The sequence below is a fragment of the Bombus bifarius genome, unplaced genomic scaffold (genome assembly GCF_011952205.1).
Source record: "Bombus bifarius isolate JDL3187 unplaced genomic scaffold, Bbif_JDL3187 scf7180000007991, whole genome shotgun sequence".
NCBI lineage: Eukaryota > Metazoa > Arthropoda > Insecta > Hymenoptera > Apidae > Bombus > Bombus bifarius.
Window position 1 is genome coordinate 280,763 of NW_022884372.1, and position 24,775 is coordinate 305,537.

General features: G+C 32.7%; 2 protein-coding genes across 7 annotated transcripts; one reads left to right on the top strand and one right to left on the bottom strand.

Annotated features, from left to right (window-relative positions):
- Nucleotides 1–897: 897 nt before the first annotated feature.
- On the top strand, nt 898–12,620 carry LOC117205496. 5 transcript variants are annotated; one of them, XM_033443950.1, is made up of 4 exons: nt 898–1,095; nt 6,028–6,285; nt 10,289–10,634; nt 12,224–12,620. In XM_033443950.1, exons 1-4 carry the CDS (start codon nt 913–915, stop codon nt 12,595–12,597), a joined length of 1,161 nt encoding a protein of 386 aa, XP_033299841.1. In that variant the 5' UTR covers nt 898–912; the 3' UTR covers nt 12,598–12,620. The 5 variants fall into 5 exon arrangements, with proteins under 5 accessions (XP_033299841.1, XP_033299842.1, XP_033299843.1 ...); XM_033443951.1 differs by lacking the exon at nt 898–1,095 and adding an exon at nt 1,110–1,317; XM_033443952.1 differs by lacking the exon at nt 898–1,095 and adding an exon at nt 1,110–1,270.
- Nucleotides 12,621–13,146: 526 nt separating this feature from the next.
- Nucleotides 13,147–18,291, bottom strand: LOC117205493 (squamous cell carcinoma antigen recognized by T-cells 3-like). 2 transcript variants are annotated; one of them, XM_033443942.1, is made up of 6 exons: nt 17,694–18,290; nt 17,418–17,599; nt 16,465–17,342; nt 15,693–16,371; nt 15,464–15,611; nt 13,147–13,682 (listed from the first exon to the last, which is right to left on the bottom strand). In XM_033443942.1, exons 1-6 carry the CDS (start codon nt 18,127–18,129, stop codon nt 13,261–13,263), a joined length of 2,745 nt encoding a protein of 914 aa, XP_033299833.1. In that variant the 5' UTR covers nt 18,130–18,290; the 3' UTR covers nt 13,147–13,260. The 2 variants fall into 2 exon arrangements, with proteins under 2 accessions (XP_033299833.1, XP_033299834.1); XM_033443943.1 differs by lacking the exon at nt 13,147–13,682 and adding an exon at nt 14,071–14,302 and having other exon boundaries at nt 17,694–18,291.
- Nucleotides 18,292–24,775: the final 6,484 nt, after the last annotated feature.

The following is a 24,775-nucleotide window of genomic DNA, read 5'->3' on the forward strand; positions in this document are numbered from 1 at the left end:
CTTTACCAAATTTATTGCTTCGCGCTACGGGAACTTTCACTCGATATATTGAACACTTTTCTTCATTACCTTCCTTTGCTTTGATAATCTCGTCTGTATCCGGAATTTCACTATTTGTATTCCAATCATTTTCTGTTCGAAACGAGAAACGTCATTAACATCAAACAGGACATTAGATGTATATCAATTTATGGGAAGTTTGAAGATACAAAAATGCATATAGTTTTTAAAAATATATTCTTTTACAATATTAGATATATAAAACATTTCTCCATCTAAATCCTACTTTGCAAATTATATTTAGTGGAAGAATACGAATTTGCATAAATATCCGCTATAAATTATATATCTCACCTTACGCTCTAACGCTTCCAATTCCTCGCAATTCAAACTTTTCGAAGTATACCGTACTCTTTACAATATTTAATACACAAAACATTTTTCTATTTAAATTCTGTTTTGTAAATTCTATTTACTACAAAAATACGAATTTCCATAAATATCCGCAGTTCAACTGTAACCTGCAATACGCTTTCCCTTCCAATGCTCCAATTTCCTCGCAATACAAATCTTTCAAAGTGTACGCCAAGTGTACCATTTACAACACGTAACGTATGAAAGATTTTCCAAGCCAACTTCTACCTTGTAAATTGTATTTACAAAGCTACAAACTTCCATAAAATATCCATCTAAGAATAATCCGTATATCTCGTTTTACGCTCTTCCGCTCCAAATCCCTCGCAATTCAAATTTTTCTCGTCCAACAGACTCCGTTTGGAAAGAGCTTTTCCTGCATTTTCCTTCCTCAGGCGGAAGCGATTGGAAACGCGGTGCCAGAGGCGAACGTTTCGCGTGTCGGGCCGCATCATCGAGGCGATTCATGGCGTGAATACGGGCGAGTGTCTCGTTCTAATGACCTACTCCCACGTGGCTGAGGGTCCGTGGATCGCGGCGAGTAAAGTCGAGTTCAGTCGTTGCCTGACCGGGGTCTGGAGTCTGGGCCTTCTCCGTGGGCCTGATTCAACGACGACAGATGCCAAAGCCGTGTATCGTCCCGACAAACAGAGCTGCGCCTTAGTTCCTTTCGCGCACACGGTACGTGTACAACCAGACTTTTGACCCTGAATACCGGTTCGGTGTCGAGTTCCGGTTACCATAGAACTGTGCTGGTTGAAACAGTCGAGTCGCAGGCTTTTATTGTGCAGGGAGAAAGGATTGTAAGAAACATAGTGCATGGGTAGAGTGGCTTTCGGAATGTAATAATAGTCTCGTATGTAGAACATATTGAGGACCGTTTAAGGAGTATGTTGATATAGGGTAATGTATTGGTTTAGGTAATACAGTAATATAGCAGTGTAGTAATTAGCGGTAAAGTAATGTTTGCGCAACGGTGTACGAGCAGAGTATTTTATTGGTGAAGTAGCCAACTATGTTAGTTAATTATTAACAAGGTAGAATATACGGATGGTAGGTAGAGAGTTATGAAATAGGGTAATATATAAAATGTTATTGAATGGTTGAATGTTAAAAAGTCGTGTACCGGTGTAATGGCTTATTAGTAGTGTTTTAATAAAATAAACAGGATGGTGTATTAGTGCAGTAATTTAACGTTAACACAGTAACTTTCCATGCTATTACAGTGGACAATAAGGGAAGAGCAAAGGAGGGGAAATGCTTTGTAAAGTGGCGCATTAGCAAAATCTCTCTTAGAAATATGATGAGTCCTTTATATAAAAAGTAAATCTTAGAAGAAATAGAAACACATAATATTTACTTATTTAGCCATATAATAGTAGCTAGCAGGTTAATTTCTTTTTTTCGATATCTTCAAACATGAAAATATGGTCTTTCGACTCACTTTTATCTCTAATTTTTGTACGGTTGTTGACTTTAGATTATCATCGTAGAAGAGCAAACAGGGCGTATGTCTTGTACGAATAAGGCGACAGGTTAGTACATAAAGTACAGAAAATATATAATATTTGCAAAATGTTATAACGTTATTCCACAGCAATATATCACTCTCATGAGAATTATATCCGCACGAAATTTCTAAATTACATTAAATCGTAAATTCTAATGAATATCGTGTATTTTTGTCTTCGTTCTCGGAGCACAGTCGAATAAAAAAAAGAGAAAGAAACGATTTTAACTCTCGTTGTACCTCGTCGTTGACCTACATACCAGCTAACGTGATACTCGAAACTCACTATTAAATATTACGCATTGTTACCTGCTGCACTAGAATTGATTTACTGTATCGATCCACGTTCTTGAGACCATTCGACGTTTCTCTTTATGAAAACTAGGGATCTTCTACTTTCTTCTCTGTTCGTTAAATATCTTTTTTTCAACCTTTGCCCGTCAGTTTCTTGGGCCATTAATTAAAACAGGTAAAAGAGCAAACTTCCATCAGACTCCATCGACACTGGAGTCTTCGCCCAATAAATTTACCTTACCTTGCCACTCCTTTTTCCACCGTGTCTTCTAATTACCGGCAAACATTTCCCACGTATAACGTTCTTGAAACAGATTTCGCTTGGCTTGGCAAACGATAGCCCGGATTTTTCTTGTTAATTAATGCCAACACAGAAAGCCGAATTTCTGGCACAGGTAGCGAGAACTCGAGCTGCTTTACATTATCGATCCTTATCCTCCGTCCCTCTCCGCCTACGTCTGCACGGATGGAGACTTCAGTTTGCTTGTTTTCCCTTGAACCTAGTTTGCGCTACTAAATTTCCATTTTCCTCGCAGGCGGTGAATTTTCGCCTCGCGAACTACCGATTCGTACGTAGGTCGCGTTCGTTCATCCTGGCCTGTGACCACGATTTCGAATTTTCTCACTTCGAGAAGAGATATCATATTGTGCGGTTCAGATCTTTCATTAAACTTAATGTATTCCGAATCTATGCTTCTCTGGGAGAGTCGGGTCGTCGCTTCTTCCCCGCGTCTATCGCTTCAGACTTTAGATTACTATTTCGATCCGTGTTTCGTAGATCGATCGTGTGTCTCTCTTTCTCGTGCGTTCAGGCTACCTACTTTTTAAATATTCCACATGTATTTAATTGGATCGTGTCATAGTATGTTTATTATTATTAATTTAAGTAGAATTCTTATGAGAGAAATTTTTTGTTGCATCAATATATAGGTTTCTAATAACACCTTTCTTTAGAAAACGAAACTTTTGGCTGTAAAAAGCTTCGTCGTAGATGCGTTTCGAAGTTGCTAATCGATCATGATATAAGAATTATCGAGATGCAGAGGGTTAAAGTATTTTAGTGATTAAGAGGATTTTTGTTTGACCAAGTGTGATATTTTACCTTAAAATATCTAAATAATTATCATATTATATATTAGAACAGTAATTAATTACGGAAATGAGTATAATTTTATGTTCATTCTACTGCATATAGTTTGTATGATCTTTTTTGTATCTTTTTAGAAATAATATTATATATATGAATTTTTTCTTTCTCTTTTTTTGAGTAAAAAACGCTTTATATGTAAATACTTTATATGTGAATAGATGTTTGAATAACATTCTCTTAAAAGTATCGATTTTCTGAAATCTGCTTCATTAGATTTTTTTATCCGCATACACCACAATGGTAATAAACATTTTTTATAGTTGAACGTAGAATAAAGAACAATTTACAAGGGCAATCGAGAACCCGTAACATAACCCGTAAAGTTTCCATCTTAGAAACTTTATGCAGGAAGAAAATTAGATATTTAAAATTCACATCTGATAAATTATCAAAGTTCACTTCCACGTCGAAAGTTTTGCACTTTCAACTTGTCTGTCGACGTTCGCTTCATGTCGTATCGCACGATACGAGACATTATGTGCCGATAACTCAAGTAACGCGAACAAAGGATAAAACTTGCTATAAAATTAATATTTCCAATAACAAATTTGTAGCAAACCTAATTAGAGAAGCATTCAAGGATAACAATAAATCAAGGATTCGTTGGAACAGTGGTATACATATGTATTTTTCCAAATATGAAATTGAGAATAAAATAAAGAAACTAAAATAAGAATATATAATGTTCTATATTAAATCATAAATCATATTCATTTACAGAATTTTATCATGAATTTTCAATCTTCTCTGGCAAATAATATAATATGTCTTTTTAAACGTCGAATAATATAACATATTTATAATATATTATAATATCGATAATATAACAACGTTTTAACACGTTTAGAAGCATACGAAGTTTTAACAGAAGCCCCTCTTTTCAAAAAGAAATATCAAAAACAAAGATTCTGCCACCTATAACGCTTATACAGCTATCAACGCTTCAAAATATAAATAAAAATCGATTCGAGCAATAATAGCTCCGTTCTATTCCGTTCGTAAACGCTACTTTAAGCTTAGTCTTTAACCAAGCAATCATCATTACAATTTACAACCGTTTTGTTTGTTTTTCACTCGCCACATAAGTATTTGATCGTAACTTACTCTGCTTTTAATTCAATCGTATCTCAGCATATCGTTACAACCTCTGTCAATTAATTCCAAACGACTAATTTTCGATAAAAATGTTATAAATCAGCGATACAAATATCGGCTAAAAGATTTATAAATTATCTTTTGCCTAATATTTTTGTACAACGGCGAAGAAGAAAAAGAAGACGCGTATTCGGCGGCTCTTGAGTTTCGTCGTCTCTAGACTATCCACAAAGGTTTCGCGATATTAACTTTTGTCATGGTGATATCTTTACACACGACATCCACGTTGCTTCTGATAACGCGTTTACAGTACTTTACACCGATGGCGGGCGTTGCGGCAACCGGTTTGCCAGTTTCTCCTTTGTGACTGTAGCTCGGTGCCTTCCAGCTTACTCGATACATTCCAGCGAAATATAGTCGAGTTTGGCTTCAAAGCTTTGTTAAAATCTCGTTTTCCAGCAACTTTGTGTCCTTACCTCTTGCGTCCCATATTGCTGCATGTTGTTTTAGGAATATTGTTCCCTCGTTATTCGTTGAAACGTATTTACGGCGAGGATATTATAGTCGTTGAACGTGAGGCAACTGTGCACGTAAAATTATCGCAACGTCACGCATCGTCGAAAGTGAAGCTGAAGAGAGAAATTATGGTTGTAGAAACGTTTGACGGGGATGAATTTAAATATCGTCTATTTTTCAAATATTTGTTTTGCGCGGATCACTCGTGGAATGAAGTTTCATTTATTGCTCGTGTTTAAATGTCCGTGTCAGGCAAAATGCTCGTCTCGGAGAAATTGTGTTTCTGCTTTCGTTAGAACGCGTTTGGATCGTCTAATGGACGAATGGCAGAGAAATAAAATAAACGGGATAAAGCAAATGTTGTTTCGTTCGAATTTCGAGAGGACAGAAACAGACTTTTTCCAAAGCGTTTAAAGAGAATTTAGAAGGTTCAAATGTTCGCTAACTTTTCTTATACATGTCACGTAAACGTAGATATCGAATATGAATTTTCTGAAGTGGTAACGTTGATCTTTGGAATTGTTCAAAATTTGAGCAATTTAGAAATTTAATTTGCATTAACTTTTTTAATGAAAATCGGGATCGGTGAAAAGTGTTTAAACATTGTCTTAAATACTCTTACACTTTTCAGGCTATTCAAACGATATAGTTAAAGCTACTTGTTTTATACACATAAATGGAAAATTACTTTTTACCGTAGCCACTTGTACATGTTAATTACGAAGGTTCTAAAGTACGTACGCCGGCTTTTCATTTCTTCTACTTCAAACTGAATAGTTAATTAACCTGAAAGAACGTGATTTTTTTAAAACTTTACCAGGGACCTGCAATTTCAGCTACTGTTTATTCAAAAAGAGCTTCTCACTAAAAACGAATATTTATAAGATAGTTCAAAGTAAATGATGTCGTATATGGTAACAAAGTTATTCGATCGTTCGAACAGCGTGTGTTACGATTAATTCGAATAATCAAGTTTCCGCAGTATTTACGAAAATTTAGCAGATAAGAACGCAACGAAATTTACGTGTGTGTATATTGAAAATTTCAGGGGCCAGATTTTGTCACTGCAACGATGCGTCTCCAGACTTTCAGTTTGCTATTTTTCGTGAGCGTGCTAGTCGTGCGGCAAGTTTCAGCCCATGGAAGACTGATAGAACCACCATCGAGAGCCTCGATGTGGAGGTACGGTTTCGATACCCCGCACGATTACAACGACCATGAATGCTATTGCGGAGGATTTACCAGACAGTGGCAACGAAATAAGGGAAAATGCGGAATATGCGGCGATGCTTGGGACGCGCCAACGGTAAGAGATGAATTTTTTACGGAACTGTCATAGCATGATAAGAATGCACGACAAAGAGTACACATAAGTGAAAGAAAAAGAAGGGTGTATCATGTAAGGGTAACATGTTGTCACAAAATTTCTTTTCGAATACCGAGACATATGTACGTACACGTTTAGTTTTTCTTTAAAATTCATATAATATAGTTGCAAAAGATACAGTGAATATTATCGCCAACAAATGCGTGAAATTATGGTAGTTGACGAATAATTAAGTTTGGTGCTCGATAGTTACGAGTGTGTAGATTAAATATAATTATTTTCTTCTGGCTTTAATTTCTCTTTAACAACAAAGAAAGAAAATAATTTCGCATATAACAAATAAAATAAATTAAATACCTTTGTATATTTATTATATATATATTATCACGTAATAGTAATTACCTAGCTTTCACAAATATTTCAAATCGTTTTATTCCTCGTGAGATATAGTCTATTTGTCGTATTCGGAAATGAAACGTAGTTGGATACCACGCGCGACAATAACGGGGAAACGGACGATTTAAAGTGAACTTTCTGGATCGATGAAAAGGTTTGCTTCTAATTTAAAATTGACGACTCTAATACACATAATCCACGTTAATATGGTCGTGTATATAAAATTGTTACCAGACAAATTTAACAAGTGTACAAAATGCAACGAAGCTAAATAAATTTCGCCTAGTTATATTACATATATTTAGTTAATTATGATACATATGCAAATATATGTATATATTACTATATAGATATATACTATGAACAAGATAGCGAGGGCCAATTACAAAACGATTCTCGGAAGATTATCTCAACACATTTTGAATGACGATTGTCCTGTTATACTTTTGAGCTACTCATTTTGTAATTTCAGATCAGCGTCAATTTTAAGTAGGATATCTCCATAAATAGTTTTCAAGTTTCAAACGATAATCTATTCACGTACAAAAATAAATTTGAATAATAATGTTAAAAATAAATTTCAATAAATTTCGAACATCTCGTCGGTATGCCAAAAATGGCAAATTCCCCGTTCTCATTTTGTCCACACGATACTTCAGTTGTCGAATCGAAATTTACCCAACGGGACTTTTCCAGGAAGCCTCAACTCCTACGCGAACTGGAGCCTAACTGTATTAAATTTGAAGCACTTGAAATTCTTATAAGGAAGCGTAGCGCGGAATCGGCAGGCCAAATGACCCAAATAACGACACAGAGTATCAGGCGTGTAACGGCGTTGAAAACTGCTGGAAAAAATGCTCGCTCATAGGATCGAACAACTTTTATCGTTATTGCGCGCCATCGATCAATTTCACGCACTGTGCTCTCCATCTCTGCTTAAAATTTGTTTGGCACGTTAAATTGATTCGACGTAATAACGCTAGGAGACGGAAGAGAAGAGAATTTATTAGAAAATTAATAATTTTACGTTTCCACTTAAAATTTAGTATTCTTCTCATATTGAAATTTTAATTCGATGTAATAACGACGTGGAAAATGTAATAACAGAGGATTTGTTAGAGAAGAAATAATTTCGTTTTCTCGCTTGAATTTTCGTCTTCCTATCGTCTTAAAACTTCAACCCAACTTTAAATTTGATTCTAGTTTTGATTACGATTTCCTTCATTTGCGATTTTCGTCTAAAATCTTGTTTCGCGAACAGATAATTATATTCAGGGTAAGTAAATTTATTCTATGCGAACGGTTAACGTTGTCTATTTTTTAGTCGAAAACTTGGTTTTAGTTTACCTAAACCTCACGATGAAAAATTCCGCTAAATATATACAAGCGTTAATCGCGTAACTGGGACAAGCTATGCCTCTATTTTGCTTGCAAACATAAAAAAGAAGGGTAGCAGCGGAAAAAGTTGAATTGTTTAAAGAGCTTTCCTTTCCTCGTAAATTCGTTTTTTCCTCGAGCGCAACCGCGCACTGTCAATTCATTACTATCCGACTTTATTAATCAGCATATCTTTACACTCATGCGTTGTCTGCATTTGCAATAAGTTGGCTTAACAGTAATGTAATTACAGTCAAACATTTACTTATTACTAGATGAAAACGTTCAGCGTATCTTCTGCTCGACGTATCGCATACTCGACACGGAAACATCGAATGGAAAAGTAAACATCTCTAACATCAAATAAGAAAATAGCATTAAATCGGATAAATGGAAGAAAGAAAGTTACTTACTGTTAAAATACGTAAACGTTGCCTGTATCTCTCGATTATCGTATTGTTCGCTTAACACAGAAAGATAAAAGAGAAAAGTGAACCATTGTAACATTGAATAAAAAATAGCATTAAATCGTAAAAAAGAAGAAAGGCAGGTGCATCGGACGAGACGATTCCATTGTGAGGTTTCGTGTAATTATCACCTGGCAACATTCTTGCGACATAGAATAAATTACTATTTGCGGTTTTCCGGTCTGTCGGGTGGACATACGCCCGCTGCAACAATACCACGAGTTTCAACACTAGTCCCGAAAATATATACCTTACAGAACTACAAGCTTACATTTTCTTGTTTAATTGTCAAATGCGAAGATAAAAGGGAAAAAACTATTATCCGACGAGAATTGGAGGGAATAAAGTGGTATAGAATGTATACGTTTTAATTATTTATTTAAATATCGGGATTATTTTAATTAAACGACACGACAAATACTTTGCTTTTGGTTATTTTTGATAATTTATATGCATGAATTCTACAAAAACGATTGTACTCGCATTCGAATTTTTTACATTCAATGCGTGCAATTGCTTTACTTTACATTCTGCGGTTTATTCGTTTAAACTTGGTTTATTTTGTTTTCCGCAATTTAAACAGTTTTTTTTTTTTTTTTTAGTTAACTATACAGGAGTTCCGTAGCTTGAACAAATCTGACGGCTAAAACGAACGAACAACGAATAAAATGTGAAAGTCAAACAAGAAACGATTTTCATCGAAGTTGAACGAATTCTAATTGTAACGATGGAAATTAACTAAATCAAGTAGTTAAACGTAATAGTTAATATATTGGCACATATGTATATATAGGCCTTTTATAGTTAATTGAAACCGCAAATTTCTATATTTTCGATAAATGAATAAAATAAATTATAATACTTTAATCTTACAAAATAAAAGGGAGTTCAACATAAATTTAAGAAATTATATAATACGGTAGAAACGTTTGCAAACGATAGTATTATTGTCAATATAATAGTATAATGCCGCTTTAAATTTTTCGAAGATGTTCATTCGAATCTCCTATGAATTCAACATTGACTAAAAGATATTCCTTCGACTGTTGTAATCGATTATATCAACACACTTAAATCTCGTAGAAACCTTTTACGACTTACTCTTCCCCAACTTTACATCTCGTTAACTGGATAACAGAACGTAATTATTAGGAATTTTACGATCGTATTTTCGTAACTACTTCCACCAAACTGTGATGTATCTCATAACTTTCCAGAGTTAGGCTTCGTAACGTGTTACGTACATCATTCATTTTTCACGTATAATATAAAGTTTCTTCCAGGAGATTTATAATCTTCAATGTGAAGTTCAAACTTATATCAAGATCCAAAAGTAACTCGGGCAACTATAATCCTACATTTTGTAAAAGTAGTAAGTTTTCTTTAGGGATCAAGTGTCTACGTACATGTACATGCTCTGCTTATATTAAACATAATTATAATATTTGATATAATTATTTAATGTTATAATTATATAAATATATAAATATAATATTATATGATAAATACAAATTAAATATTATAATTATACTACAATTATTATGTCAATATTAAACATTAAACGTTATATAAATTGATAATCGACAATTAATTACAACCAAAGGTAATCAAAATTCCTTTGTACACGTAGAGCGCGTATCTTCTCTAACAAAGACCAAAGCAATTCGCAACGGATCATTACGTTTCACAGAAAACTTTCTGGAAGTTGCCCTGAAAGAGAAAAGAAAACTGTATCGTTACAGCCTCGTCTGCACGAGACCGGCGGCAAATTCGGAAACGGAGTGATAGTAAGGAAATATCGAACAGGTTCGGTGATACCGGTTCGCGTGGAACTTACGGCCAACCATCACGGTTACTTCGAGTTTCGCACGTGCTCGATGACCTACAAGGGCAAAGAAGTTGATCAGGAATGTCTGGACCAACACCTGCTACGCTCGAAGAACGAATCGATCAGATATTATCCCGGGCCTGGAAACAAAATTTTCGAGGCTTTCTACAAACTACCGGACGACCTGACTTGCGCCCAATGCGTCTTTCAATGGAGATACGTGGCTGGAAATAATTGGGGCGACTGTGGAAACGGAACAGGTATTGTACGACGTTTTCAGCGTTTTACTCGTCGACAATATTGTATTCACGATGCTTCTCGCGCACTCGAAATTCGAATGCGAGCAGATAGCTGTCGCACTATCTTTGAATAACCGTACTTGGGCACGAGTTTTTCACTGGAACGAATCTCTGTCCCACGTAATTCCGGAACGAACATTAACCCGCGTTTTGTTCGAGCCACCGGGCAGGATGCATATTCGAGAGACGCCGTTTGCGACAAAAGCTTCGACCTCACGTAGGTATCGAAGAGATTGTTGTTGAAGCGGTGCATAGAGATTGGATTTTAGGTTTATTGAGAAAAGTTTGTTGAACGAAGTGTTTGTTCGAAGGGGCGAAAACGATTAAATTGTTAATTATACGAAGAATAAAGTAGGATAAATTGAATTACCTTTTCATATTTTAAAGAAATCAAATAGAAATGTTACGGCTATATATAAGGCGTAATTTAATAGAACAAATTTGCACGTAAAATTAATCGATATTTTTTAGTCATCAATAAATAGCGCGAGGAAAAATTTCTAAAATATTTTCTTTTTCTAGAAAACGTAAAAGGTTGGAGTTATTTTAAATGGAATTATACATGCTTTAATTGATAAATAAGTCATATCAAGCTATATGAAAATTCATTAGTTTAGGAAATATTTTAATGTGAATATTGATTGTTACTAGTCGTACTACCAAACTGCTAATACTAATAAATACTCTTATTTGTTATCGGTAATTGTTATGATAATTCGCATTTAAAGAACTTTAATGGATTTTGAAAAATTTATTATTGATATGAAAAGATATATATTTTGTAAGTTAACATTTCTGAGAATTTATATAAATGAGAGATTTTGTATTTCTTTTTAAGAATAACTACAAGCAATTTCTTAGTTCGTATTGAAGCTAAATATTTTGTCAAGCTAATTCTTATTACACAAGTAAATAATATTAGTATTCTATCGAAGTACAGATGGAAAGTTTCAACTATTAATAGGTACATGTACGTACTAAATTACTAAATATTACATAATATTCACATTAAATGGTTGCTTCAGAACAATTAATATTCTCGATGAAGTTCATCTTTAAGCAACCATTTTATTATCTTCAAATCTCGTATACAAACATTATTTCAACTTTATTTCAAATATATATATTATATAATAATATATTATATTATACTTATATATAATATATTTATATTAATATATTATCAAATAATATATTATATAATAATATATTTTGATATACTAATAACGTATTTAGGATTCCTAAATGCGTTAGTTTACATCCACATTAATTACGATGTAATTTAACAATTTTACTTTCAACATTATTTGCGATTAAATCTCAATGTATGGAAAACAGATCAGAAAAATCAAATAAATCTTGAAACCCTATACGATATACCATTATACATCGTGAATTACGAGGATAAGATTTGCAAAATAATTTTGGTACAGAATAAATATATAAAAATGACAAATACACAAATTATAAAGGAAAAGTTGCACATAATTCCATTAAAAAATACATAAAATATTAAACTATGAAAGTATACTAACACTATGTCCGCACAGGAGCCGTGGGTTGTGGTCCTCAAGAGGAATTTCGTGCTTGTGCTGATATTAGCATCGGGGATGACGTGGAGCCTCTTTCACCTCGACCACCAGCAGAACCGCCGACGAAATCGATCCCAGAAGAAAAATCGCCAACAGACACAACATTGGTGCCAGAACCAAGTGGGCCATATTGGTTATTCAGTATCATTATCGCTGGTACGTGCCTGCTGGTTGTGCTGGCGGCTATGGCATTGCTTTACTCGTATTATTATCACTCTGGCCGAGCCAAAAAGTGGCTCATGACGAGGCGGTTGCTGACACCTGAAAGTCCACCTGTCGCTCCACCGAGACATAAAAAACACAACACGTTCAATGCACCATTGCAGTTGTAGAAGAATATTTGTATTTCAATGTAGGGTGACCAAAAAATAATTTTGTATACGTTGTCTTTTGAAAACATTTTACAATGTCTTTTAATATAATTTTATACGATATATATATATATATATATATATATATATATATATATATATATATATATTATTATATATATACAAGATACACAGAAGAAGAATTCTTGTTTAATATTGAGAAAAATGGTCACCCTGATTTATTGTTACTTGCGACGCAACTTTCCTTCTTATTCGATTTTTCACTTGTAATAATTCGGACGATTTTTCTATCGTACGTATCTGTACGGTAAATGTATATTTGACACTGTGATGTATGCATGATGAGGAAGTTCTCGTTTGCGTTTAGAGTAATACGCGCTCACTTGCACACGCATTTTCATTCTGTATATATAAACTTTCTTACATTAAACATATTTATTTTCTAAGAATTTGTGGTTCTTCCTTTCATTTACATCTTCTTTTTCAAAATAATGTCTTAAATAATGCATTAAAGAAAGAACAATTCACAAGGGATCTTTTTCCACTAGATCGTAGTTTAAATAATGTGTAATTGTAATATTCTTGTGATGTATACAATTCTTTAAAGCATAGAGAGTTCTTGAAACAGACAAGGATTGAGGAAATGAGTGACGTTGTAGTAAATTATTTTTTATTCAATAACATATTCCTAAAATCTTGATTGCTCATTTTTGGGACGGCACCATTTCCAGTTGCAATTGCACTGCCCTTAGTAGCAGCAGTTTTTACAGTGCGAGGTACCATAGATAATAATGTTTTGGGCGTACCAAATGTAGTTCTGCTTACTGTAGAACCACCTAGAGACTTAATGGGATCCTTTTTGCGTTCAGGCGGTTGGCTTATGGCTACACTAATTATTTTGTCACCGATCTTCATTCCATCAATGGTCAGAAGTGCCTTTCCAGCACTGTTTTCATCCACAAATTCAACGTAAGCCAGTCCTTTAGAATGGCCATTACGGTAAGTGACTATACGGACTTCCTTCAATGACCCGTGAACCTTGAAAATTTCTTCAAGATCTTCTTTTGTCGTTGATACCGGGAGTCCTAATCATATTATAAAAATAAATACACTTTTCTAAAATTACAATTTTAAACACTAATTTAAACCCTCAGTTGATATCGTGATATATTGATAACTGCTATTATAAGTTCAATTAAGACCGGTTATTTTGTAGGGGGAGTGAATAGCATTTCTAACATAATTGTTATGATCAATCATGTAGGATACATGAGATATATAGCGGATCTTTTACAAAAATTTCATTATTACGTAATTACGAAAAGAACGATAAAATAAGATAAAAAGTAAAGGATATGTTTTTCTTAATTACATTATTACATTATTACTAAATAATGTGGTGTACACTGACTGAAAATAATATTTAAAAAGAAATATAAACAAGTATAAACTAAAATTTTATTAATAAATCTGATCACTTTGGTATTGATAGAATACTATCTTTTTTGGAATACTAGCATATAGTACGATAACTTTTATAGACTTTCGATGCAAGTGAAACAATAAATCGGTCGCAACGAATGTTGTTTACAGATTGTTTTTTTGCATTTCATGCAACATGTAGAATGTTTTCTGTCAAGCTTGCTTGGACATTCTTTGCAGCGTCGCCTTTTCGCTGGGTGAGCCTCCTCATGTATTGGATCATCTGTAATTTTTAGTAATTCTCTAATTTTTTGAGGAATCTCTCATAGTATTAAAATATAATGTTACTTTATTTGATTCTTGACCAGATTAAAAATTTTGTTTTTTGTATAAATTGTCTTCTTCTCATATTCAAATTTGTATCAGCATAATAATATAATGTGATTATAGCAGTATGAAAGATATAAAAAATTTCAAATTAATATCGTTTAATTCTACGATTGCACGAATACATAGTATATTTTTTATTGCATTTCATTTTATTGCAATTTTTATAAGCAATTGATTTTTGCTTCATAAGATTGTGGATGAAAAAACGAAACTAAGAAAACTATTTTCTTATTTCTTCTGATAAAGTAAACCTAATCCAAACTGTTCTAGATTTGCAATCTTTCCAGTATATAAAAAGAGTTGATGAAATATGTTCCAGAATCTCATAGGCGTAAAATTTTTTAGTCTGTACCGCTGAATGAAATCCAATCATCATTTTATCTACAATTGTATAACTATAAAGAGAATAGTCTTTCTTACAATTTTATATGAATATTGCAGTCTCTCTGTGTATATCTCATAATGATGTGAAAGATATAGTTAGGTTTTTAATTCGGCAGCTTCCTTTGCTGCAAACCTTCCTTTAATATGTATCTTCAGTTTAGATTCTAGAACTTATAGGAGACATCTTAGTACGCCATTTTAGGCGGTTACAATCATAAAAATATCTTTTATCTTCTTCCTTAATAGGGATTTCTTCATTGTCAGCTTCAATTTTTGTTTTAGTATCATGATCGGGATGTTCTCTTTTTACTTGAATATTATCGAAAGTCTCATCACTTTTATGCAGTCAATATCTCAGCGTTATTTATATTTAATAAATTGTTTTCGATCTCCACGAATTTCGTAGATGTTAAATTTTTAAACATTTTAAATATTATTTATTCTTCAAGAAATAACACAATTATTATGTTGAATCCAAATGTGATTAAAACAGTTAACAACTGGATTCAAAACATGACTAATATCTCAACACAAGTATAAAAACGTTTACTACATCCATACAACTTTTAAAAAGTCGAGCTAATAACTAGCAATCAAGAAATAAATGATTGAGATAGTTGTGGCTCGTCTATATTCCAAGAATATCAACTGAGGGTTAGATATTACCTACCTTTAACGAAAAGCTTATTTTTTTCTAGAGAACAACTATATTTAAAAACAGATTCTCGTGTTGTTTTGTTTGGGTCGCATCTTGAAACAAACATTGGCCGTCCTCTTATAGGAACTCTATCTAACTCCAAAGCTTTATCAACTGCTTCCTATAAAAGTAATATTCTTAATTAAATATTCTGTATATATACTTATGTAATTTTATTATTAACAAAAAATATAATTTGCACCTTGGAACTGAGTTGCACATAGCAATATCCTTTACTACGTCCATTATAGCTTCTGATCATCTTAACCATTGTAATCGGTCCAGCCGGTTTTAAAGCATTTCTGACTTCTTCTTCACTTGCGCTATAATCTAAATTACTTATGAAAACTGAGATTTTATCATCCACTTCATGTACGTAATCTATTTCCATTTGTTCACTTTCTGGTGCTTTAAAACCAGGTGGTGGAGGAATATTTGGTTCCTTCAGTACTTTCTTCATTAGTTTCGTTTTGGTTACATCAGCAATTTCTTCTTCTTCAATATCAACGTCGTCTTTCTTTTCGAAATTCAGATGACTTTCTCTTATTTTCGGTTTTAAGTGTGTTTCAACTTTCATAATTTTTATCGGATAAGCTCCTAAATTCTTCCATTTACCAGTATCTTTTTGTTTTCTTTTATACGCTTTCTTGTTTTGTGATGGTGATAATTCAAGATTAGAAATTTGTTGTGTTTTCTGTCTTTCTTCAGCAACTTTATCTAATTTTTCTTTTGTTCGTATTTCACATAGTTCCATTTGTTCTAGTGTACCTTCGTCTCGTTCAAAATCTATCCAAGAATTTGCTATGCTTTCTGGCCAATCTTTTACCAATGACAAGGCTTTTTGAAATAATTTTCTTAAATGTTTTGTATCTCCGTAACATCTACATAAAAAAAAAAATTTATTATCAAATCCAAAATAGAATGTAACATATCATAAACTGTTAGACTCATTAAAAATAAATACAAGAAATTACCTTTCTAATGAAATATACTCTAACCAGTAAGATGCTGTTGTGGAATGTCCTTGTGATAAAATGTCGGCCCATAATGACCTAGCCTTTTCCATGTTATTAGCATGTATGGCTTCAGTTCTTGCCCAATATTGTAATATAATACAATTGGGATCTCCATCTAAACCAAATGATTTAGCCAAATGTTCACACGCTCTATTAAAAGTATTACGTAATACTTCTAACTGCTTTTTTTCATCAGAAGAGCATCGATCGAGTCTTCGCCGCAAATATTCCAAATATGTCATCCACAAATTTCGATACTCTTCTGCAGTAGAAAATCCAGTTGTTAAAGCATTTTCTAACAATGTTTGAACTTCTAATACTGATTTGTCCCATTTTTCATATGATTTTATCCATTTTTGCCATATCTTTGCACACCATGGAACATTTCTTGTAGCTCTTTGGTACACTTGATCCAAGACAGATTCAATTTTGATATTTTCTTCTAGATACTTGAGATAATCAAGCCAAATTGACATCTCTAAACTGAGATCAGTAATTGCTCTTTCATACAAAACAGTTATTCGTCCAGGATCTCCATTTTGCTGCTCATATGACAAATACATTTTATACGAATCTAGAAGTTCTTCTTCAGTTTGGGCGGAAACAATTCTCTCCTCATATGGTAAACGCAGATTAAGCTTTGATAGCGCCCTCTCATATCCTCCATTAACAATCTTATCATCAATAACAGCTTCTGCACCATCCCCATAGCGCCATGCTTCATATTCTTCATATGTTTTTTCCATATCTAAAAGAGGACAAGCTAATTGTCTTTTGAATAGGTTACCAATACGTTCCAATTGTTCTTTTCTTTCGGTTTGATTTGAAGGATCAATCTAAATATTTAAAACGTAAGTGTAAAACATGTCCCAAAAGAATTTTAAGAATTTTTTTTATTATTCTATACTTACCAATGCATATAACACAGCTTCGAACTCACGAAACGCTTCCCATATTATTGCACCTTTAATAGTATGTAGCCCAACATCTGTTAATGCTCGTTCAAATAACTGACGAATATTCTTTGCTGCATCTTTTTCAGTACCCATATTACCAATGCTAAATTGCAAATATTCTAACCATACATCCACACCTATAGTAAACAATTTAATGTATAACGTACTTTAATGTACAATCAATTTGTAAAATATACGTAATAAATTTATTACATTGAAAGCAAAACTTACAGAGATAATCTTTGACTGCTCTTTCACATAGTTTGACTACTTCAGCTTTTTGCTCTGGTATGGTAGCTAATTTAATTTCGTCGCGCATCCAAGACAGCCAAAGCTCAGAACTCAATGGATATTTGGAGCTCATATTTTTCCTAGCAGTACGTAATCGTTCTAATTCGCCCATTTTTTGCAATTTGTTGATAAGGGCTACATGACTCGTGTAATCATACGGATTCTGAGCGAGAGAAGTTTCCAAAGCTTTAACCTCTGCTTCGTCAGCATCCTCTTCATCGTCCTCTTCAGACTCCTGATCATCATCAACCTCATTGTCCATGTCTTCTTCGGGTTCATCTTTATTCTCTATTGATCCGTTCTTTTCGTTGTAGACTGATTCCTCAGGTGAACTCTTGTCATTATTTTCTTCGTTCCCTATATCCATCTCCTCCATTTTAATTCACAATAAATTTTGTAAAGAATTGTAAATGTTTACTTTGTATCAACAAAAATACGTGGTAGAAAAACTGAAAACGAATAATGCTCACTGCACGTTAACAGCCTGTACACGTTGATAGAAGGTTATGTTATGATGTTTTTATGCGAATCTTCATGTCTGACAGCTGCCTTCACTGCGCATGTATGTTAAGAGCGGTACTCGATTCGAATTTAAAGTCCATTAAACTATAACATATTACAAAATAAAGGATTACATGATAAAAATCGAATATTCCATTAACTAAATTTTCTAAAGGAAATTGCTATGCCATTAGAAAATCTATATATTAAAAAGATTTCACATTGGTATCATGGTTTTCTAAAGGAAATTACTATGCCGTTAGCAAATCTATATATTAAAAAGATTTCAAATTGGTATCATAAAAAATAACTAAATTATTATAGGAAAACTAATTTTCTTGTCTAATATTTTTATATGTATTATATTATATCATATTATTAAGTCAGTATCAATGATAAATTTACGTGAAATATTTTTAATTTATCAACCTACCATTATTTCTTAATTCGGCTATATAACTGTTTATGACCTATCAGTTGTAAGCAACTCGTCTATATACAGAAATCCAAACACAAAGTGGCATTGAAGCATCGGAATATCATGTCATCTCTCCTATTTTGGTTAATAGAAATCTATTTGTAAAAATCGATTGATAATTAATTAAAAACTACGCATTGATAATGAATAATAAAATGCGAATATTTATTTGAAGAATTTGACGATGTTATTCTCAGAAATCGGAAAGAAGAAAGGAAAACGGAAGTTCATCAAGTGTTCCAAAAGTAGCTTAAACCACTGCAAGCAGACGCTATTAAAATATGACCAGATGTATAGTAATAGCCCACGGGTGAGTTGTGAAAATACATATTCTTGTATGGAGAATATATCTCGACGATGGTTGTGGTACTTATTTACTCTGCTCTTGATTTCGTAGATTCCACGCAGACGCTGTCCATTTCGCGTGAAATGATGTTTTTCATTCAGCTGTCAATGTAGTTTAGATAGTTTTAGGAGAATTGGTAATAAATATAGCGGAGTGAGTATCCTAGAACAAGTAGTCTTTCTTATTTAAAAAAATGGCGAATGTTTTGATTAGGAAAAGGAGAAAGTTATAATTATTCTTAATATGTGGCCACTTGTTCATTCACCTCATGCCAGTTCACAAAAGGACAAATTTTATTTTTTATTTGTGTTCAATGTTTGTGGATTATACATTATGAAGTATATCCTTGAAAAATTTTACGTCATGTTATCGTTATTGTAATAGGTAAGATATCGTTTCAAGAGATTGTTAGGTATATCTTGAATCTTTATACGAGTAATTCTCACTCGTAAACAATTTTATAAAGATTCTTTGTAAATTACATTTACTTAAGGTAGATGTTTGTAATGCAATTAATAGCAAAGAATTATTTTGATTTATATGACGATATTAAGATATGTTCTGTGTATTTTGAGAGGTAGATATTTATCGAGTATTGAAATATTGTATTTTTGTCAGACGTTGTTACGCAAGGATAAACTGAGCGGCGCGTGCAAAGAATTTTAGAAGAAAAAAGGATTAAAATGCGAGGAATACGTTAGGCATTACAATGTTAGAAATCACGTCTAGTTTTATTATTTTACATAAATAATGGATTTCTGGAATCTTGACAAAGGTATTTTTATTCACTTAGAAGTTTTAAATACTTTTTTCTTAGTTTCCATATTATTATTTTTTCTCCACATTTATGCTATTGAAAGTCAGCATAGAAACATCTGGTTTAATATAAATTTAATGATTTATATAATATGTAGAATCATATAGTAATCTATTGCCAATTTTTATTGCCATATTATCGTCTAACCTAAAAGAAATTTCTCTTTCAACCAAAACAAATTGTTACATAAATTATTCTTTGCGCGATGGTGAAAGTAAGCAAAAGGCACAGTATTGGTATCAACGTTTTCCTTGTTCATTTAGATACGGTTTCCATATAGTGTTAGGAATCCCCAATGTAGTACTGATAAGAGCAACCGGAATTTCTATGACGTAAGCAATAATATTCTAGTGGAAAGCACCCATTTTAGACATTAATCATAATCAAATATGTTCAGAGTTTGAGATCCTATAATCATGAGTGATTGTATAATTTTGTCATCGTTCGCAAGAAAAATCATAACATTCGTATATATACGTATATATCGTTAATTTTATAAAATTTCTTTAAAAACTTTACTTTCTTTCTTCAATGAAACAATTTATATATAAATCGTAAAATTTGTTTTGAAATTCTTAACTATTGTGCGATAGTCATTAATTATTTAGTTAGATGTATAGACATTATTAAGCAATAAGAATTATCATTAAGAAAATATGACTGTTATTATCGAATAATTTCAAATGATGAGTTTATTGTACCAATAGCTAACGGTTATGTTGGCAGTAAAAATTGCTTCTCTACTATATTACTTGTATTGCATATAATTATTCGTCAATAGATATAATTCCTGCACGTGTGTAATCGCTTGTACTACTGTAGTAGGTAATGTTCTTTAATGAGAATCCTAGAATTGTGGTTCATGCCATTGAAGTAGCTCCTTTATGTAATCATTAATCACTTGCGTATGGTTACTTTGTTCTAATATTGTCGACAATATTATATCAAGTCTCGAATCATTGTATCTTATATCGTAAATTTTTAATTATATAAGCTTACATACAGATATACATTATATCTTATGTCGTGAACTTTTAATCATATTATGTTTACATATAAATATTTAAAATAAGCCAGAACGGAGACAAAATAGATTTAAAAAATATCTTGATACAATAAATAAGTTATTTAAAATAAGTTAATTTTTGAGAAAAGCTATTATAAAAATGACGATTAGTTTGTTCCTTCTGGGAAGAAAGAACACATCGGTCATATTTAACTAACAATAAAGTAACATAGCATGTTCATATACACCAAATTCACATACATACCTACCCATGAATGTATTCGTCAATATACGAAAACATATGGACAAGAGGATAATTTGTTTGCAGCAATTTGTAACAATTTCAAAGAATTGAGACAATAATAAAAATAGATCTACGATAATTTCAACTACGTAAAACTGCTTATTGGAAGTACCCATTGACAGTTAAGAACGAAACATATGTGATACATATACATATTGCAACAAAAGTTAATTGGGAATCACCATAACTCATATGAAATCTATATTAACACTCCGGTATTATTTCTATATTATTTAGGGATTTTAATGGAAAATTTGATAGAAACTGAAATTATTTGGAAATATTAACGCAGATCGTATACAAATAGTTAATTTCGTTTCTGTCATTTTACCTATGCACGTATGAACTATCCTTTCTAAATTTTATTACATATGTGAAAAAAATTGTGGAGGATGTAAAATTTTGAATGAAATGAAACGATCAAAGGGATATAACTACTATTTAACATGTCAACAAACATGGTTTATGGATATAATAACCTTAAATTTTAAGTAAGTTTTAGGGAGTTAAATTGTTCTATGGCTTTAGTTTTATGGTTACTCTCTAGAGACGAATTTTTTCTTTATGGTGCAAAAATAGACGGGAAGGTAATGTATATGTAGATATATATGTAAGTACACGATAACAGAAGGTGTACCGTTAGAAGAAGCTTAAAACACATAAAAATGATTTAGATTATTTGGTAGAATAAGTTGAATCAACATCACATATCTAGAAGATTATATATCTACGTGAATTTATTTTGTCCTTCTTTCCAAATGTTTCTACTTGCAGAATTGAGCGAAAGGGTCGCGCTCGATCAAGGGAAGTAATCAATCTTGTTCGTTCTCGCGATGTGTGATTGGAGATAGATTGATGTCGATTGATTGATTGTGATTTTGGATATATTTATGCACAAAACTGGTATGTGTATGTGTGCATGCGTTTATAGGGATATAACGATTGGACTTGACGATTCTGAAGAGATACTGCAATTTTGTCGAAAATATGTTTTCTTGGTGATTTTTAATACATCGTATTCTCCCTTCCATTGCGCGTTGTATCTTTAGAAGGGGGGCTGAGGATCAGTACTGGTGTAATATATTTTTTTTGCACAATTTGTGTTTTTTGCTTGTGGGGTCACCCTTTTGGGAATCTCAACGTTTACGACAGGTTATTAAACTATGAAGAAATACTGCAAAGAAATAAAAAATACAGGTATTGAAAATGTTTTAAATTACTTACGTAGCATCTGAGTGGTGGTGCGCAGATGGTCGTAGCACTAAAATTCTATTTCTCAAAAATAGCGATTGTTATTAATTGAATCTTCGATACGTCGGATTATGTTGTAACACTCAACATTATTGGACAAATAATACAATTTCTTGAGGGTGTATATGGATTATGCTCCAGCTACTATGCAGCAAACTATACCAACAGATTATAGGATCGTTGTAAACGCATTGTTACAAAGTTACAAGCAAATATTGAACACAGCCTGAATATGTACGTAGCACATCAAAGAATACGAAAACGATCGCTTAAGGTATTTAAACTATCATTTCAAAATAATCCAAATTTCTTGAGGATTTCGTTGCATCGATTTTACGCTTCGCACGTGTACTTCTGTCTTAGAATTCCCTGCAAGTAAAAATAAGTAAAAACCAAGAGATGTGGGATCTCAAAATTAATCTCGGGATCCAAACGATTTGTTTTAGCCACCAAACCACCTTCTTGTATAGTTTTTTTATTTTCTAATTTTTTATTTTCTATAATGCGATGGACAACTGTTCAACTGTATTCAACCAATGTGGATGTACAGCAATTATACATTTTCCATTAACCCTTGTACCCTCGAATCCGAATGATCTCAGGTATTGCTTCCCGTCGGTAGTCGACCGAACCATCCGCGTTCCAAGGATTAAGTTGAATTGGTAGAAACCTTTGAAGCGCTATAGGATAGAAATATATACTCAAGTATGAAGAGCGGATCAGCAAAAGGTTTGTTTATTTTGCCCATCCAGACACGGACATAATGAATTTTAAAGGACGGATTATTACGGGATCTATTATAAATAGCTATTATAAGAGTTGAATATACTCCGTCTTGTAAAACTCATAGAAGGAGGGGTTTTCTTCTTACTGTATTGGTATACCAGTCATGAAATACAACTGTTTCTCAATAAACGATTGAAATTCTTGCACAGGTGTGTAATAATACAACATTTCTTCATTAACCCGTAACATTGATTACTATCATCAGGTGGTACTCTCTTGGAATTTACATATTCCAACACAAATCATGCACAAAATAAATATCGATATATTAGCATATATCGACATATATATTTTATACACGACAAACGGTAGCAAAATACCGTGACGTTCGGTTTACAGTGAATCCTGCTAAGATAAAGAAAAGTTGTCGGTGGAGACAAAGCAAACATCGCCGATTTTTTTTCTTAACGCAGAGTATTAATACCGTTACGCATATATTAAACTGCGTCCAATATTTGTCTATATCTCTATAACGAAACGTTTACAACAATGCTTCGTATAACATATTTTTTCTTATTTTTGTTTCTTTTAGCTTCAAACATTTATAGTTAATGAAACATACAAAAAATTGAAAATTCAAATTACACATAATAAGGTACAAAAATGACACGATATACGCTATAATTACGTTTGAAATTACTAATAAAAAACTATTCGTTGTATGAAAAAATGTTTCAGATAAAAGTTAAACGATTTCGAGAGGCGTTTGAAAAATTTGATCTTACTATGTAGTTTGAATGGTAACATAGAAGATTAAATCTATCTTTCTTTTTCGATATAATCGTAGTAATATTTTGGATTTTAAACTTTCACGATGAGTAGATGACATATTTTTGTTTCTTTGTAGTTTCGATCGTGTGTCTGTTAGTATATCGTTCTTTGTTTACAAAACATCAGAACTAAATCATATATTTTCGATGTATCAATCTGCGTAATTGTGTATATGTTGTTCTATCTTGAACGTTTATCATAGAATGTCGTGAGAATTGCATTGTTTTGATGTAGTTTCCGCGTTCAACGTGACTCATGGAAATCTGATCCCCGGGAAAGGACCATCGTGTAAAATCCTTTCTTTTTTTCTGCCGTCATGCGCATGCAAAATTGTGGTTTCTTTATACAAATGAAGTGGTCAAGAGGTGGTATTATCGGGGATGCCCCTCTACCACTCATGAGGATTCATAGAAGCGTTAGAAGGCGAACGTTGACAGTAGGTACCTCGTGAACCGTCAGTTGAGATCCTACCTACAAAGTAAACTGACAACCTAGGTTAGATAGATCGTGATCAATCTCGTCTCGTTAAAACTTGTCGATATAAAGTGAAAAGTGTTCGACTCTGAACGTAGAAAATCTTGATCGACCTATATCGAAACACTTTTTCTGAATATTTAATGTACTTTATACATTTTTCATGATTTTATTCACGATAATTAACGATATATTCAAGGGAATGAATAGTTTCGTGTGATCATACTTGTGATAGTGATTAATCTGTGTTTTCTTTGTGAATCTCTTTTTCTTTGTGAATCTGTGAAT

Excerpts from the sequence above, each read along its gene's own strand:
- LOC117205496 (XM_033443950.1), top strand. The coding sequence starts at position 913 with ATGACCTACTCCCACGTGGCTGAGGGTCCGTGGATCGCGGCGAGTAAA. Across the intron at positions 1,096-6,027 it reads TAGTTCCTTTCGCGCACACG|GGGCCAGATTTTGTCACTGC; the intron begins GTACGTGTACAA and ends TGAAAATTTCAG. Across the intron at positions 10,635-12,223 it reads CGACTGTGGAAACGGAACAG|GAGCCGTGGGTTGTGGTCCT; the intron begins GTATTGTACGAC and ends ATGTCCGCACAG.
- LOC117205493 (XM_033443942.1), bottom strand. The coding sequence starts at position 18,129 with ATGGAGGAGATGGATATAGGGAACGAAGAAAATAATGACAAGAGTTCA. Across the intron at positions 17,343-17,417 it reads AAGCTGTGTTATATGCATTG|ATTGATCCTTCAAATCAAAC; the intron begins GTAAGTATAGAA and ends TTAAATATTTAG. Across the intron at positions 16,372-16,464 it reads GAGTATATTTCATTAGAAAG|ATGTTACGGAGATACAAAAC; the intron begins GTAATTTCTTGT and ends TTTTTTATGTAG.